The sequence below is a fragment of the Eurosta solidaginis genome, chromosome 1 (assembly GCF_040869045.1).
Source record: "Eurosta solidaginis isolate ZX-2024a chromosome 1, ASM4086904v1, whole genome shotgun sequence".
NCBI lineage: Eukaryota > Metazoa > Arthropoda > Insecta > Diptera > Tephritidae > Eurosta > Eurosta solidaginis.
In genome coordinates, this window is record NC_090319.1 from 9,995,322 (window position 1) to 10,008,218 (window position 12,897).

Genomic DNA, 12,897 nt, shown 5'->3' on the forward strand with positions numbered 1-12,897 from the left:
AGATGGGTCTCCTAAGCATTATCTAATCGGGGATAAGCATTTTTTACGTGCAAACGCAAACGTATACGCGTGTAAAAAAAACATGGCTAATATATGTAATGATATTTGTAACTGAGACCTTATGAAAATTTCATTTCGGTTGTACAGAAACTCGGCAGCTCTGTTCATCTGTTTACATCATTTGCTTTTGCTCCAATTCGTTCGAAATGGAAATGTTACCGTCCAAAATTTAAAAAGATGTCTCTTAGAACAATGGGCTTATGATATTTGTGATATGGAAATATGCTGCTGAAAATCATATAACAGTCTGGTAACTCGATTTATTTCCTAATTTGACTTCGTGTGTGCAACTTTGATTTTTCTGCAGTGGCTTTCAGCTCTATTATAGACGTTCAACGAATTGGTTTTCTGATATTCTATTTGTGTTTGATTTGCTAAAAGTTTTGAAAAATAATCACTGTGTTCATTTCGATGGTGTAAAAGTTAATTTAAATGTTTTATTTAGCTTGGAAGCGAGAGTTAGGAAAAAGGTGTCTTTTTGTGGTGGGGGAAAGTTCGCGTATAAAAAAGGGTAGACAGTAAATGAAAGTCATATATGTACATATGGCCAAGTGAGAATTGTATTTTGTCTGGTTCATATGATTAAAGTTCCAACACAAAAAATCGAGGTGTGAATTTATATATCATAGCGGATGAAGGGCGGTACCTGCTACAAGGACAAATAAATCACAACTGAACAATATACATTTAGTAGAGTATTGAAAATTCACTATCTCAATAAGGAAAAATCGAAGGAAACTTAAGTATTCAGCTGCCCAGCAAGTTGGCTAGCTGCCGCTACTTGTTGGGAGCTTGCAGCATACAGTATATACTGAAAAATCATTGTGATATAGCAGAAATAGGCGTTGCTGTGGTGATTCCAATATGTCGAGTCGAAGTCGCGCAATACTCAACGTAAATCTCGATGTTGCAATGGCCAACGATCCGTTGCGTGAGCTCTTTGAAGCATGTAAAACTGGTGACATTGCAAAGGTAAAGAAGCTAATTACAACACAAACCGTGAATGCGCGTGATACGGCCGGGCGTAAATCGACACCTTTACATTTTGCAGCTGGTAAGAACGATTTTATTTCAATTAAAATATGTATGTGTGTAGTTATACTTGCTGATGTTTACCACAAAGAGAATACTTGGAAAAAATGAATGTACCAGGAATTGCGTATAGGTATGATGCATTATTGATGTTTTTGCAGGTGCATCATACAAAAGTACACAGGGACAAACAAGCATTTTACATATCCATTCATTCATATATGTATATCTATATACATATATAAAAGGTAAACGTCAGCTCATTCAAGTAAAACATAAACTAGTTAGGTATGTGCGTCCTTAACTTTATTCGTCCTTGAATCACTGGGGCATGCGACTAACGCGATGCATTATGCTGCTGCGGCTGCGATTGCGTCTACAATGCATACGTTGCTTTGACCCAGTTTGCCTGTAGATTTGAATGCTGTTATGGGGTGCGGGTGGAATGAAGTGTCTCTATCAAGGGTGGGGTTTTGTAGCAAGGGAGTGACAACATTACAAGTGGATATTTTGATGGTGAACAGTTGGTGACGAATGAAGCTGCACGAAATTCTGCATTGCCCCTTGCTGCCTTTTGCCTTTGGTCCAAACAAGATGTAGACGTAAATTGTATTGTTTTGATTGTTATTTGTTTACTTTGATGCGTTGTTATCGCTGACGTCTTTTACACTTTCAGAAAAAATATAAAGTGAAACTAGATTATATGGAATGCCATATGCAAAAAATGAGCATACAAATGACACTTGCCGTTTCTGTGATTGGTGAGCTAAAACGGCAGAACAAGGGCTAAGTTTTTGGTCTAGCCATTGCCAGGGAAGTCGGCTTGGATGAGGTGCTCTGAAGCAGATGGGGGCACAATAGATCAATGATTGCAGTGCAGTTGTTGTTGTTGTTGTTGTAGCGATAAGGTTGCTCCCCGAAGGCTTTGGGGAGTGTTATCCATGTGATGGTCCTTGCCGGATACAAATCCGGTACGCTCCGGTACCATAGCACCATTAAGGTGCTAGCCCGACCATCTCGGGAACGATTTATGTGGCCACATTAAACCTTCAGGCCATTCCCTCCCTCCCTACTCCCAAGTTCCATGAGGAGCTTGGGGTCGCCAGAGCCTCGTCTGTTACTGAAACAGGATTCGCCGCGGATATGTGAGGTTGACAATTAGGTTTGGAGAAGCTATATATTGCGCAGGCAACCTGAAAGGTTGCGCTACACAGCCCCTTGAATCTGGTATTTTAGTCGCCTCTTACGACAGGCATACCTACCGCGGGTATATTCTGATCCCCTAACACGCTGGGGTGTTGCAATGCAGTGCTCAACGATTATCTATCTATATATCCAAAGGAACTGTAATAGTTTTAACGCGCTGCAGTAGAGGGTAAGATACCTTGACGGACATTCCTTAACAGGCCTAATAAAAAAAAGAGTGTTAGTAACATATAGGTCATTCATTGAATTCTTTAGACCAAAAATTAACGAAAGCCAAAAAACATTCAGCCTATTCACACAAGATCCAATATTTAATTTAAAATCAGGATTCTCTGCGACTTACTTAATAATAGCCGTGTTTTTTTTTTTACACGCGTATACGTTTCGTTTGCGCGTGAAAAAAAAAACGCCTATCCTCGCTTAGATACGCCATTCTGATAGGCGTAAAGGGGAAATATGAAGAAATTTTATCATCACCAAAAATTGGCGCTTTTCCGCCTAGATTTTGGCATTGCAGTTGCGCAAGTCAGCCTAGCTATCCCTGCTTCAACATAACTGGTTATTGTCCAATGCATAAGATGATTAATTTCTGGATTAACTTTCCAAAGTATGTATGTAATTTTGGCTCCACTAGTACACAATGGTAATACCAACTGGCCAGAACCATGTATAGCAGCTTGCGATCTGGTATTTATTCGGTTTTTACTTGGCATCACGCAAAGTTATATTCAATTTGTCTTATTTTTTTCAATTTGTCTTTAGGTATCAATTATCCATTCAATTGTTGGTTTTTGTCCAATTAGGTTAATTATTTTTCGTTATATTAGTATATAATAAGGGTATTTTCAATCCCGTTATTTGTTCTTTTTGTCTTTTTGCAATAAGATTTGCAGTTAGATGTATGCAATGACACTGCATAAAATGTAAATCGAGCATGCTTTTTCAGCATCAGTATATACACTCCGTTAAATTGTCCCGTTTATTTTCAAGAATTTTATTTTCATAAGTATGTATGTATATGAACATTAATTTTCAGTGGCCTGTTGCCAAGTGTCTTTCGCGACCCGTTACGATCAATTATGTATGTATTTAAAGCGAATTGGCTTTGATGGCGCCACGCCAGTTATTAAATATGCAAAAGTTTTTGATTCCTGTTAGGAGCTCCAGAAACCACCAGGTCAGGGAGGCAACGCATCTCCTAACTCCGCCAAAACGCCCGAGGGCAGCGCAGAAGCCAACCTTGTGGCCTATTTTAATTTTTCACTCAACGCAAAAAGCCCGAAAATTGACGTTGAGTAGAGGATGACCCGAACGACCGCTCGCGCGAAAAGACAAGACCGGAATGTAGGAACACCTTCTGTGCCGAAACTTTTCATGAATTCCCATAACAAGACCTATTGGGTGGTTCGGCGGAGATGGCCATAATTCATCGGCACGATTTTTCTCTTGACTGCCATCGACTCTCGATATCGCAGCTATGATGACGAGATTAATAGAAAAGTTGTTTTTCTTGTGAATTCTAAGCTCACATTTCAGAGAAGGCAGGACTTACTGAAGAAATATCTGCGCACAAAATTGGAATATCTGAAAAAAACACAGCATGATATATTTACAATATATCGATAATAATCGAATACAATATCCATCTCACTCCGATGGGAGGAACCAGTGAATAACAATCAGCAGCAATCAACTATTTTCAGCTCGATTTAATCGATTTTTTTTTTTGAGAATCGAATCGAAAAAATCGATTATCCAAAAAATACAATACAAATGCACAATTCACACACATCACTGATAACCTGATATGAAACTTCTCGCTCTCTGAGAGCGCGTGAAAATGTCCATTTTTTATAACATTTGCCATAGATGCCATCATGCTCAAAACCAATTGGGTATTTTACATGGTAAAGGTTTAATTTATGATTTTCACCGAAAATTTACTCAAGATTGTCAAATGGGATATCAAAAAACTCGAATTTTTGTCAGAATTACAAATCCGAAGAAAAAAATAACTCTGTGCCTGTGGAAAATTTATCAGTGACAATACCTTTCATCGAAGGGCTGCACACGAAACGGAGTTCGGTAGCAACTTTCGATTGATATAAAAGTCAGCTTCGTAGTCTTCGCATTGATGTAAATGGATGCATAAAGGCCATGTTTTTGTGGAGCGTTGCGACATTCCATTTTTGACAGCTGAGATAAATTGTAGGTATTTGTATAGGTTAACGCAACATGTTTAATTAACAGCCTTTTGCGGACGACAACGCAGATACTTCACCAAGTGATATAATTTCGTAATTTCTTATACATTTTTTGCGTTTTTTATTGTATGTGGATATACATATGTATGCACATAAACGTTTTGGTCGCATCAAAGTGAAAAAAGGGACTAGCCGCTTATTGTTATCTTATGGCGGTGCCAGAGCAACAAAGCAAAGCAACGCAATTGAAATATATTATTTCATATTTTTTCACTTATCTACCACAAAATATTTCTACAAAACTTTACCTTTTTTATAAATTTTAATAAGTTTTTATCAGCTTACTTGCTGATTTATCTGAAAATAATGAAACCGAACGGATTTCTTGGAGAATTTTTTTTGCGTAATTTAGGCAACTCTATAGCCATCTGACTTCTGACCCCATTCTTGGAAACGAATGAACTTTTGTTTACAACGAATGAACTTTTGTTTACAATTGAATGAACAGACAGCTGATTTCGAGCCCCATTCCTGGAAACGAATTGAGAGAGAATAAAAGTTTCGTATCAGGTCATCAGTGACACACATGCGCCACTTTCTATAATTCCATCATGATACAAATGTGCAGATGAAAAATGCGCTGCGAACGAGATCTCAACATATTTTTGGATGTGTCAAATTCATATAGAATAGGGCCGGGTTTAAAAAATACGGTCTGCCAAGAGTTTTTATCTTTGACACAAGGGCTCTAATTTTTTCGGTTCGGTTTACTTTACACTTAAATCATTTCTCAAAGCGAAGCACCGAGATAAGCGTTCTATGTAATGAGCTCAGCAGATACGATCCGTCACCGTCGCGCCGTAAGCCATTTTGTACAGTGCGTACGTGGCGACAGACGTTAATACTTTATTTAGCAATAAAATTGTAGATTCTACTATCAAAGCTATTCAACTAAAATCATTCCTTAAAAATGGCAAATACATAAAGTGCAAGATATAAGACGTGGCTGACGTATGTCAAAAGTGAAAAATTGGCAAAGCATGAGGAATCCGGCGACTGATACGTTGCCTATGTAGCGTTTACCATTAAAATAAGAAGGAGAGTTTTTTCCTTGTCTGCCAAGTAAGTGACGCATTGTATCTGCTTAACCCATAAATTCGTGACAGGAATGACGTATCAGTTACCTCCAAAATCTTCCAGGCGAGAAAGGGAAAAACATTCAAACAATTTGGTCATTTAGCTCGTTTCTTGCATGAATAGCGCAACTTTTTTCCGAAAATTCGACATGATGGTTGAAATACTCGAGGCCAAAAAGTTTCGCCATAAAAGTATCGAATATAAAGCATCGGTATCGAACGTCAAAAGTATCGACATAGCAAAGTATCAAATCGAAATTCGTGTCCCTATTCATTCATAGAAATTGCTATTAATGTTCTCTTAGCTCCCGCAATATCCCTTTGTAAGCGGTTAGTTGCCAGTCCGCCTGTATCATTCTTCCACCATCAGCCGTTAGCTACTTTAGTGAATCGGTAGCGGTATTTGAAAGCGTCAATAATGATTTGGGCCTCATTTACAATACAACCCGTGCTTCTATTATTTGTTTTTCTGTCTGTTTTCTTATGGTTTCTTTTCAGAATTGCTTGCTTGGGTGCCATATCCGTCTCTAATGTTCCGATGACAGCCGTCATCCAGTGAGTTTTACAGCTCCGGATCACGCCCAATTCTCACAGGAATGATCTGGATCATTGAGAGATGAGCTATGCAATAAAATAAACGGCTACCTCCCTGATCTCTCCAGTTTTTTCGCCTCGCGAAACCTGGCATCATCACCGACTAAATCTTCCGCGACCTTATTTACAACATGGACGTCCCAAATGTCGACCATTTTGAACATCCACGTCGATGGCACTACGCTACCGACTGTCCTACACCCCAAAATCTTGGGTGTGACGTTTGATCAGGATCTACATTTTGGTGAGCACGCAGCCGCACTTGTTCCGAGAATTCAGAGCCGTAACAAAATCCTCAAATCCCTCGCTGGCAGTACCTGGGGAAAAGATAAAGAAACGCTCATGACTACATACAACGCATTTAGCCAGCCGATTAAGTGCTACGCGTCACCCATATGGTCGCCAAGCCTAAAAATTACCCACTGGAAGAAGCTACAGGCCTGCCGAAATACTGCTCTCAGAATTGCCACGGGCTGTCTTCTTATGTCCCCAGAACACCATCTGCATAATGATGCGAGAATACTCCCCATCAGGGAGAGAAATGAGATGCTGACCAAACAGTTCCTGTTGAATACCCAGAAACCTGAGCATCCCAACAGACATCTGATTGATGAACCAGCACCGCCTTGGGGCTTAAGGAGTCATCTCCGTAAGCATTTTGAGGAAATACGGCACCTGAGAACCCAGCCGTATGAAGCGAAAAAACACAAGCAGGTCCTTGGTGAATTCCATAAACAGGCGTCTGACCTTTATGCCGGGAATTGCCCGGTGAATACAATACTCAAAGAAAAGTTACCAAAACTCGCGGAAGAGGAACGCATACTCCCCAGGGAAACGCGTGTCACTCTTGCTCAATTTCGTTCTGGATACTGTAACAGGTTAAACTCTTACCTATCCAGAATCAACCCCGACATACAAAATGTATGCCCCGCTTGCAATGTGTCCCCACATGACACCAACCATCTCTTTAATTGTAATGTGGAACCAACGCCTCTAACACCCCTTTCCTTATGGTCCACCCCTGTTGAAACAGCAAGTTTCTTTGGACTCCCGTTAGAGGATATTGATGACAATTTGTGATCGGTCGCGGCTGTTAGATGGGGCGAAGCATTGCTACAACAACATCATTGAGAAACTTGAGAAGCAGAGGTCGGGATATTTTCGCACACGTGAAATGTGATAGGTAGATGTCGCCGCTGTTTTTCATTTAACTCAAACGGCGAAAGGCTAAGCAGCGACATCTATTTTTGAAAAATTAGGTTTATTAAAGGCAGTGTTGCCAAACTAAAGACAAGTAATTAACAAATTATCTGGCTCACAAATTGAACCAGACTTCTATCTGGATTTATCTGGCTCAAATCGTTGTTGTTGCATTTACATGCAAAATTATTTATCTGGCTCAGGATCTTTGCCCCCGGATGATGGCTATCCCTCATTTCGAATCGCAGTTAACAGAAGCTTATGGGAAGTGTTATCGGTTTGATAGTCCTTGGTAGAATAAAATTTCGGTATCCCCGCTACTATCTCAACTGTCATGCGAACATTTACCGCTGGGCCCGTTCATTCCTCTATCATAGCCAAAAGTCGTTACCTGAGCTTTATTACCACCATCTGCAAATTCAACAATGGCTAAATAAGGACTAAAACTAAAGTCTAAGGCCCGGTTTCGCCCCCAGCGGGTAAGGGGATCAGAATATACCCGCGGTAGATATGCCTGCCGTAAGAGGCGACTAAAATACCAGATTCAAGGGGTGTGTAGCGCAACCCTTCAGGTTGCCAGCGCAATATATAGCTTCTCAAAACCCAATTGTCAACCTCACCTATCCGCGGCGAATCCTGTTTCACTAACAGACGAGGCTCTGGCGACCCCAAGCTCCTCATGGAACTTTGGGTGGGGAGGGAGGTGATGGCCTGAAGGTTTAATGTGGCCACATAAATCGTTCCCGATATGGTCGGGCTAGCACCTTAATGGTGCTGTGGTACCGGAGCGTACCGGATCTGTATCCGGCAAAGGGCCATCACATCGATAACACTCCCCAAAGCCTTCGGGGAGCAACCTTATCGCTACAACAACAACAACAGCCCGGTTTTTCAGTACAAGTTCAACTCAGTTTGTCAGTTAAACTACGCTTAAACTTATTCTGCAGTTTTTCAGTCTACTTTAACTGCAGTTGAGCTGAGCTTAAGCGGTCGACTTGGCTGGGTTAAACTCTAGTTAACCTATCGGTGATTTCCGTTCGTTCGAAATGGCGTCGAATATACCTAACAAGCATTTAGGCTTGAGTACCATTAGAGCTCATTTTGATAACTACCCATACTTCTAAAATCTCAAGAGTTGTTTCGAAACAGTGGCTCAACTCGAGAATCATAGCGTACTCAGTAAAAGAGGTAATTTTTTATAAAGCAAAAAAATGCTAAATACTTAAGTCGAACAAATTTAATTAACAACTTGTGGTTCTTTAACTGGACTCAAATGTAAGATTCCATACTACAGTTTTTTCACGAAAATAAAATGAAATTTATATAATTTAAAAAATAATAAATGTGACACGCTAACCTCCGAAGAGATTTTGGGCAGAGCTTCTCTTCCAATTTGCGTCGTGCTCCTTTTAATTTTTCCTTCAAATTGGCCGGACGGGATTTACTTGTTTTATACCGACGAACGGCATCTGCAAGGCAGATTAGTTTTCACTGATAGCTTTTCATGGCAGAAATACAAACGGAGTGCTTGCGAAACACTGCCGATGGGCAATCCCGCTTAGAAAAAGTGGGTTCTAATTGAAAAACCTTGTTTCTAAAATTTTGATGTTGCTTTGCCCGGGGCATGAACCCAGGATCTTCGGTGTGGTAGGCGGAGCACTCTACCATCATATCACGGCGGCCGCCTATATAATTTATTTTTGGTTACTTACGCCTCCATACTGCTATCAATTACGTGATAATTTCTCACAATAAATAGCTATTTGCTTTGGTGGTACCACCTTGGAGATTTATTTTCAACTTCACCTCAACTCGATATCCAATCCAAGATATTTTTAATTTAATTTAATTTAATTTATTTATTATTATATTTATATTACGGTTGAGGCCTAAAACTTAAACTACTAAGTACAATTCATTATTATATCATTTATTTCTATTGAATATGCTGTTGGAATGCCATGTGATTCCGATCAGCATATTTACTGGCGTAACAAACGGACGAGTCTGGGAGCCAGTCATTTAAGGAAGGTTGGAAAGGACGCGTTTCCAATCCTCCAGGGCTCCCAGCTTAAGGCAACAAAATTTGGAACTTATATTCCAATACACATCATTATATTTTTCAATTATATTTGTATTTTAAGCTGTCGGAATGTATTGGTCTCCGATCAACACAGCTAAACATGTCTTTGGATGTTGGAAATTGAAGTGTACCCAATCACCCCTCAACTTTGTTTAGTAAAGACGCTGTCGGAACGCATGAAGACTCCGATCAGCACATCTCAAAATATATTGGGAGGTTGAAAAGGACGTGTTTCCAATCCCCCTGCTCCAACTTTTGTTTGACCTTATTTTGGTTACACATCATATAATTTTATTGTTATATTAATGCTGTCGGAATGCGAGTGATCCCGATCAGCAACAGTAAATGTAGGCTGAAAATACCGAATTCCAGCGACATTTGTTGTTGGAACTGTCTGGAGTTACAGGTGGCGACTGATTTTCTTTTCCTTAGGGCCGGGTGCATTGTATTTTGCTGCTACCAGTATTACCATTCCCTTTTCGCGCTCCAGTATCGGTATGTCATGTAAAAAATAAAAGAAAAAAAAAACTTTATCTTATTGGAAGGGTTTTACAATGCTCCAATAAACTTTTTTTAAAGGTATTGAAGTTATTACTACTTTTTATGTGATTAGGAAGTTCATTGAAATATTTCAGGCCCTTATAAAATATATTTTGCTTGTCCACTTCTGTTTTGAAAAGAGGTAATCTAAAATTATTGTTTTCTCTGATTACGTATGAATGTGCATCATTTACATATCTAAGCTTTTCGCTGAGGTATGTTGGTAATTTACCGTGCTTAATATTAAATACAAATTCCATACTGTGGTAGAATATGAGCTGTTTTATACTCAACCAGTTTAGTGATTCTATCATGTTATTAATGGGAGTATCATACCTCATGTTTAATATAAATCTTATAGCTTTATTTTGCATAACTTGTAGCTTATCTACCTGAGTTACATTGGCCATAAAGAATATTGTGGGACAATATATGAAATGCGGCTCTATGATGGATTTATACACTTTCAGTTTGTATTTTCTACTGATAAATTTGCATGACCTTTTCCAAAAACCAATTTTCTTGCCTATTTTGGCAACTATATAATCAATATGATCATTAAATTTTAATTTATTATCAATCTGAACCCCTAAGTACTTGAAAGTTTTAACTTCGTTAATGTTTGAGTTCATTATTTTTAGCTCGATATTACAAGATTCCTTATTCATCGCTCCAGATATGACCATAAAATGGGTTTTATTAACATTAAGTTTAAGCTTATTGTACAAAGCCTAATTCCTATGACCATAAAATGGGTTTTATTAACATTAAGTTTAAGCTTATTGTTACAAAGCCACTTGAATAGGGTGTTCAAATCTTCCTGCATTTTGCTCCTAGCTAACATGATATCAAGTTCACTTACTTCGAGCAGTGCGTCATCCGCAAACAGCCTTATTTTACTATGTTTTAGCGCCGAAGATATATCATTTATATATATGTTAAATAGGACCGGTGCCAAAACCGATCCTTGTGGCAATATAATTCCTGTCAATACCTCTTCCGAGACAACCGACTCAATGGCTGTTTTTTGTCTTCCGTTACATAAAATGCTCTGAAACCACTGCAGCTCGTTGCCCCTAATTCCAATTTTTTCTAATTTTGTAATCATTATATTTCTGTCTATAGTTTCAAATGCTCTCTTCAAGTCGATAAAAACCGCAAGTATACTTTTCTTTTGATTTAGTCCTTCTTTCCAACTCGATATTACATAATTTAAAGCCGTTTCACAAGAGTGGCCTTCTCTGAAACCGGATTGTTCTTTAATTAGTATTTTATTTATTTCCAAGTAACTTATGAGCTGATCTTTTACTACTGTTTCTAGAATTTTTTCGATATTCGGCAACGTGTTGATCGGTCTCAGATCTTCTGCCTTTAATGAATTTTTTACCTTCTTTATTGGCACTATTGTTGATATTTTCCATGCGTCAGGCACTATTCCCTCTACTAATGATTTATTTATGATATCCGCATAGAAATGGCCCATGTAAGACACCGAATCCTTAATTACTCCTTCTGATAGTAAATTTGTTCCTCCGATTTTATTTTTTAACCTTTTAGCTACCAATATGACATCATCAACCATAAAAAAAAAATAAATGTAAGGCGCGATAACCTCCGAAGAGATCTAAGGCCGAGCTTCTCTTCCAATTTGCGTCGTGCTCCTCTTGATTTTCCCTACAAATTGGTCGGACGGGACCTACATGATTTTATGCCGACTCCGAACGGCATCTGCAAGGCAGATGAGTTTTCACTGAGAGCTTTTCATGGCAGAAATACACCCGGAGCGCTTGCCAAACGCTGCCGAGGGGCGACCCTGCTTAGAAAAATTTTCTTCTAATTGAAAAACCTTATTTCTAAAATTTTTGATGTTGCTTTGCCCGGGGTTTGAACCCAGGGCATCCGGTGTGGTAGGCGGAGCACGCTACCATCACACCACGGTGGCCGCCCATACCAACCATAACTTTTGGAATTTCAGACATGTGCTAACCGTGTATTGCACACTGTCGCCACTATCCAAAGTTTCGATTTCTCGATTTATGTCACCAATACTATCAACAAAGAAGGAATTCAATGCTTGAGCTATATCCTCGGGTGTTTCATATCTTATACCATTTACAATCACTGTCAGGATATTGTCACGCACCTCAGTTAAGTTTACTGCTTGCTTGAGGTGTTTCCACATTAATTTCCTATCAGAAGAATTTAAGGCAATATTTTTCTCCATATACTTAATTTTTTTAATTTTGATTAGTTTCTTATAATACTTCGCAACCGTATTATATTCCGAAAATTCACCAGATCTTCTAGCTTGTGAGTGCAATTGGATTTTTAATTTGTTAATTTCGGTCAGTTCATGATCGTACCACTTATTTCTCAACCTCACTATCCTGTCTTGTTCTGATGTTAATAAACCCATGCAGTGTGATAAGCAGGTATTTATATATTCAACCGAGTCATTGAGATGCATATTTTTTAATACGCTGAAATCATAGTTTCTTAATAAGTAAATGAGGTTATCAGCAGAATAATTCTTCCAACACATTGTGGGTATCATTCTCTGCAGAGGATTTGAATTACACACTTTGAAAGCAAATGAAATGGTTTCGTGATCAGAAATTCTGTGATTTTCAAGATTAGTACAGGACAGTACATCAGCATTTGCATATAGTAGATCTATTCTCGTTTGGGACCTCTCAGCAATCCTTGTATTGAAATTCACCATTTGCCTCATCGCGAACGATGTCCGGATCTAACTCTTCTATAACTCTTTCGAGTTCAGGTTTGTTGGCTAGAAAACTACAAATATTTAGGTAAATGCACTGTAAGTTAAAAGCTTTTATCC

General features: G+C 38.9%; 1 protein-coding gene across 1 annotated transcript in view; it reads left to right on the plus strand.

The window, feature by feature from the left end:
* Positions 1-312: 312 nt before the first annotated feature.
* Tnks (tankyrase) overlaps positions 313-12,897 on the plus strand; it is a 36,563-nt gene continuing 23,978 nt past the window's right edge. The window contains 1 exon segment of the mRNA XM_067779482.1: positions 313-1,114. Within this exon segment, the coding sequence (XP_067635583.1) occupies positions 925-1,114 (190 nt within the window). The 5' untranslated portion in view covers positions 313-924.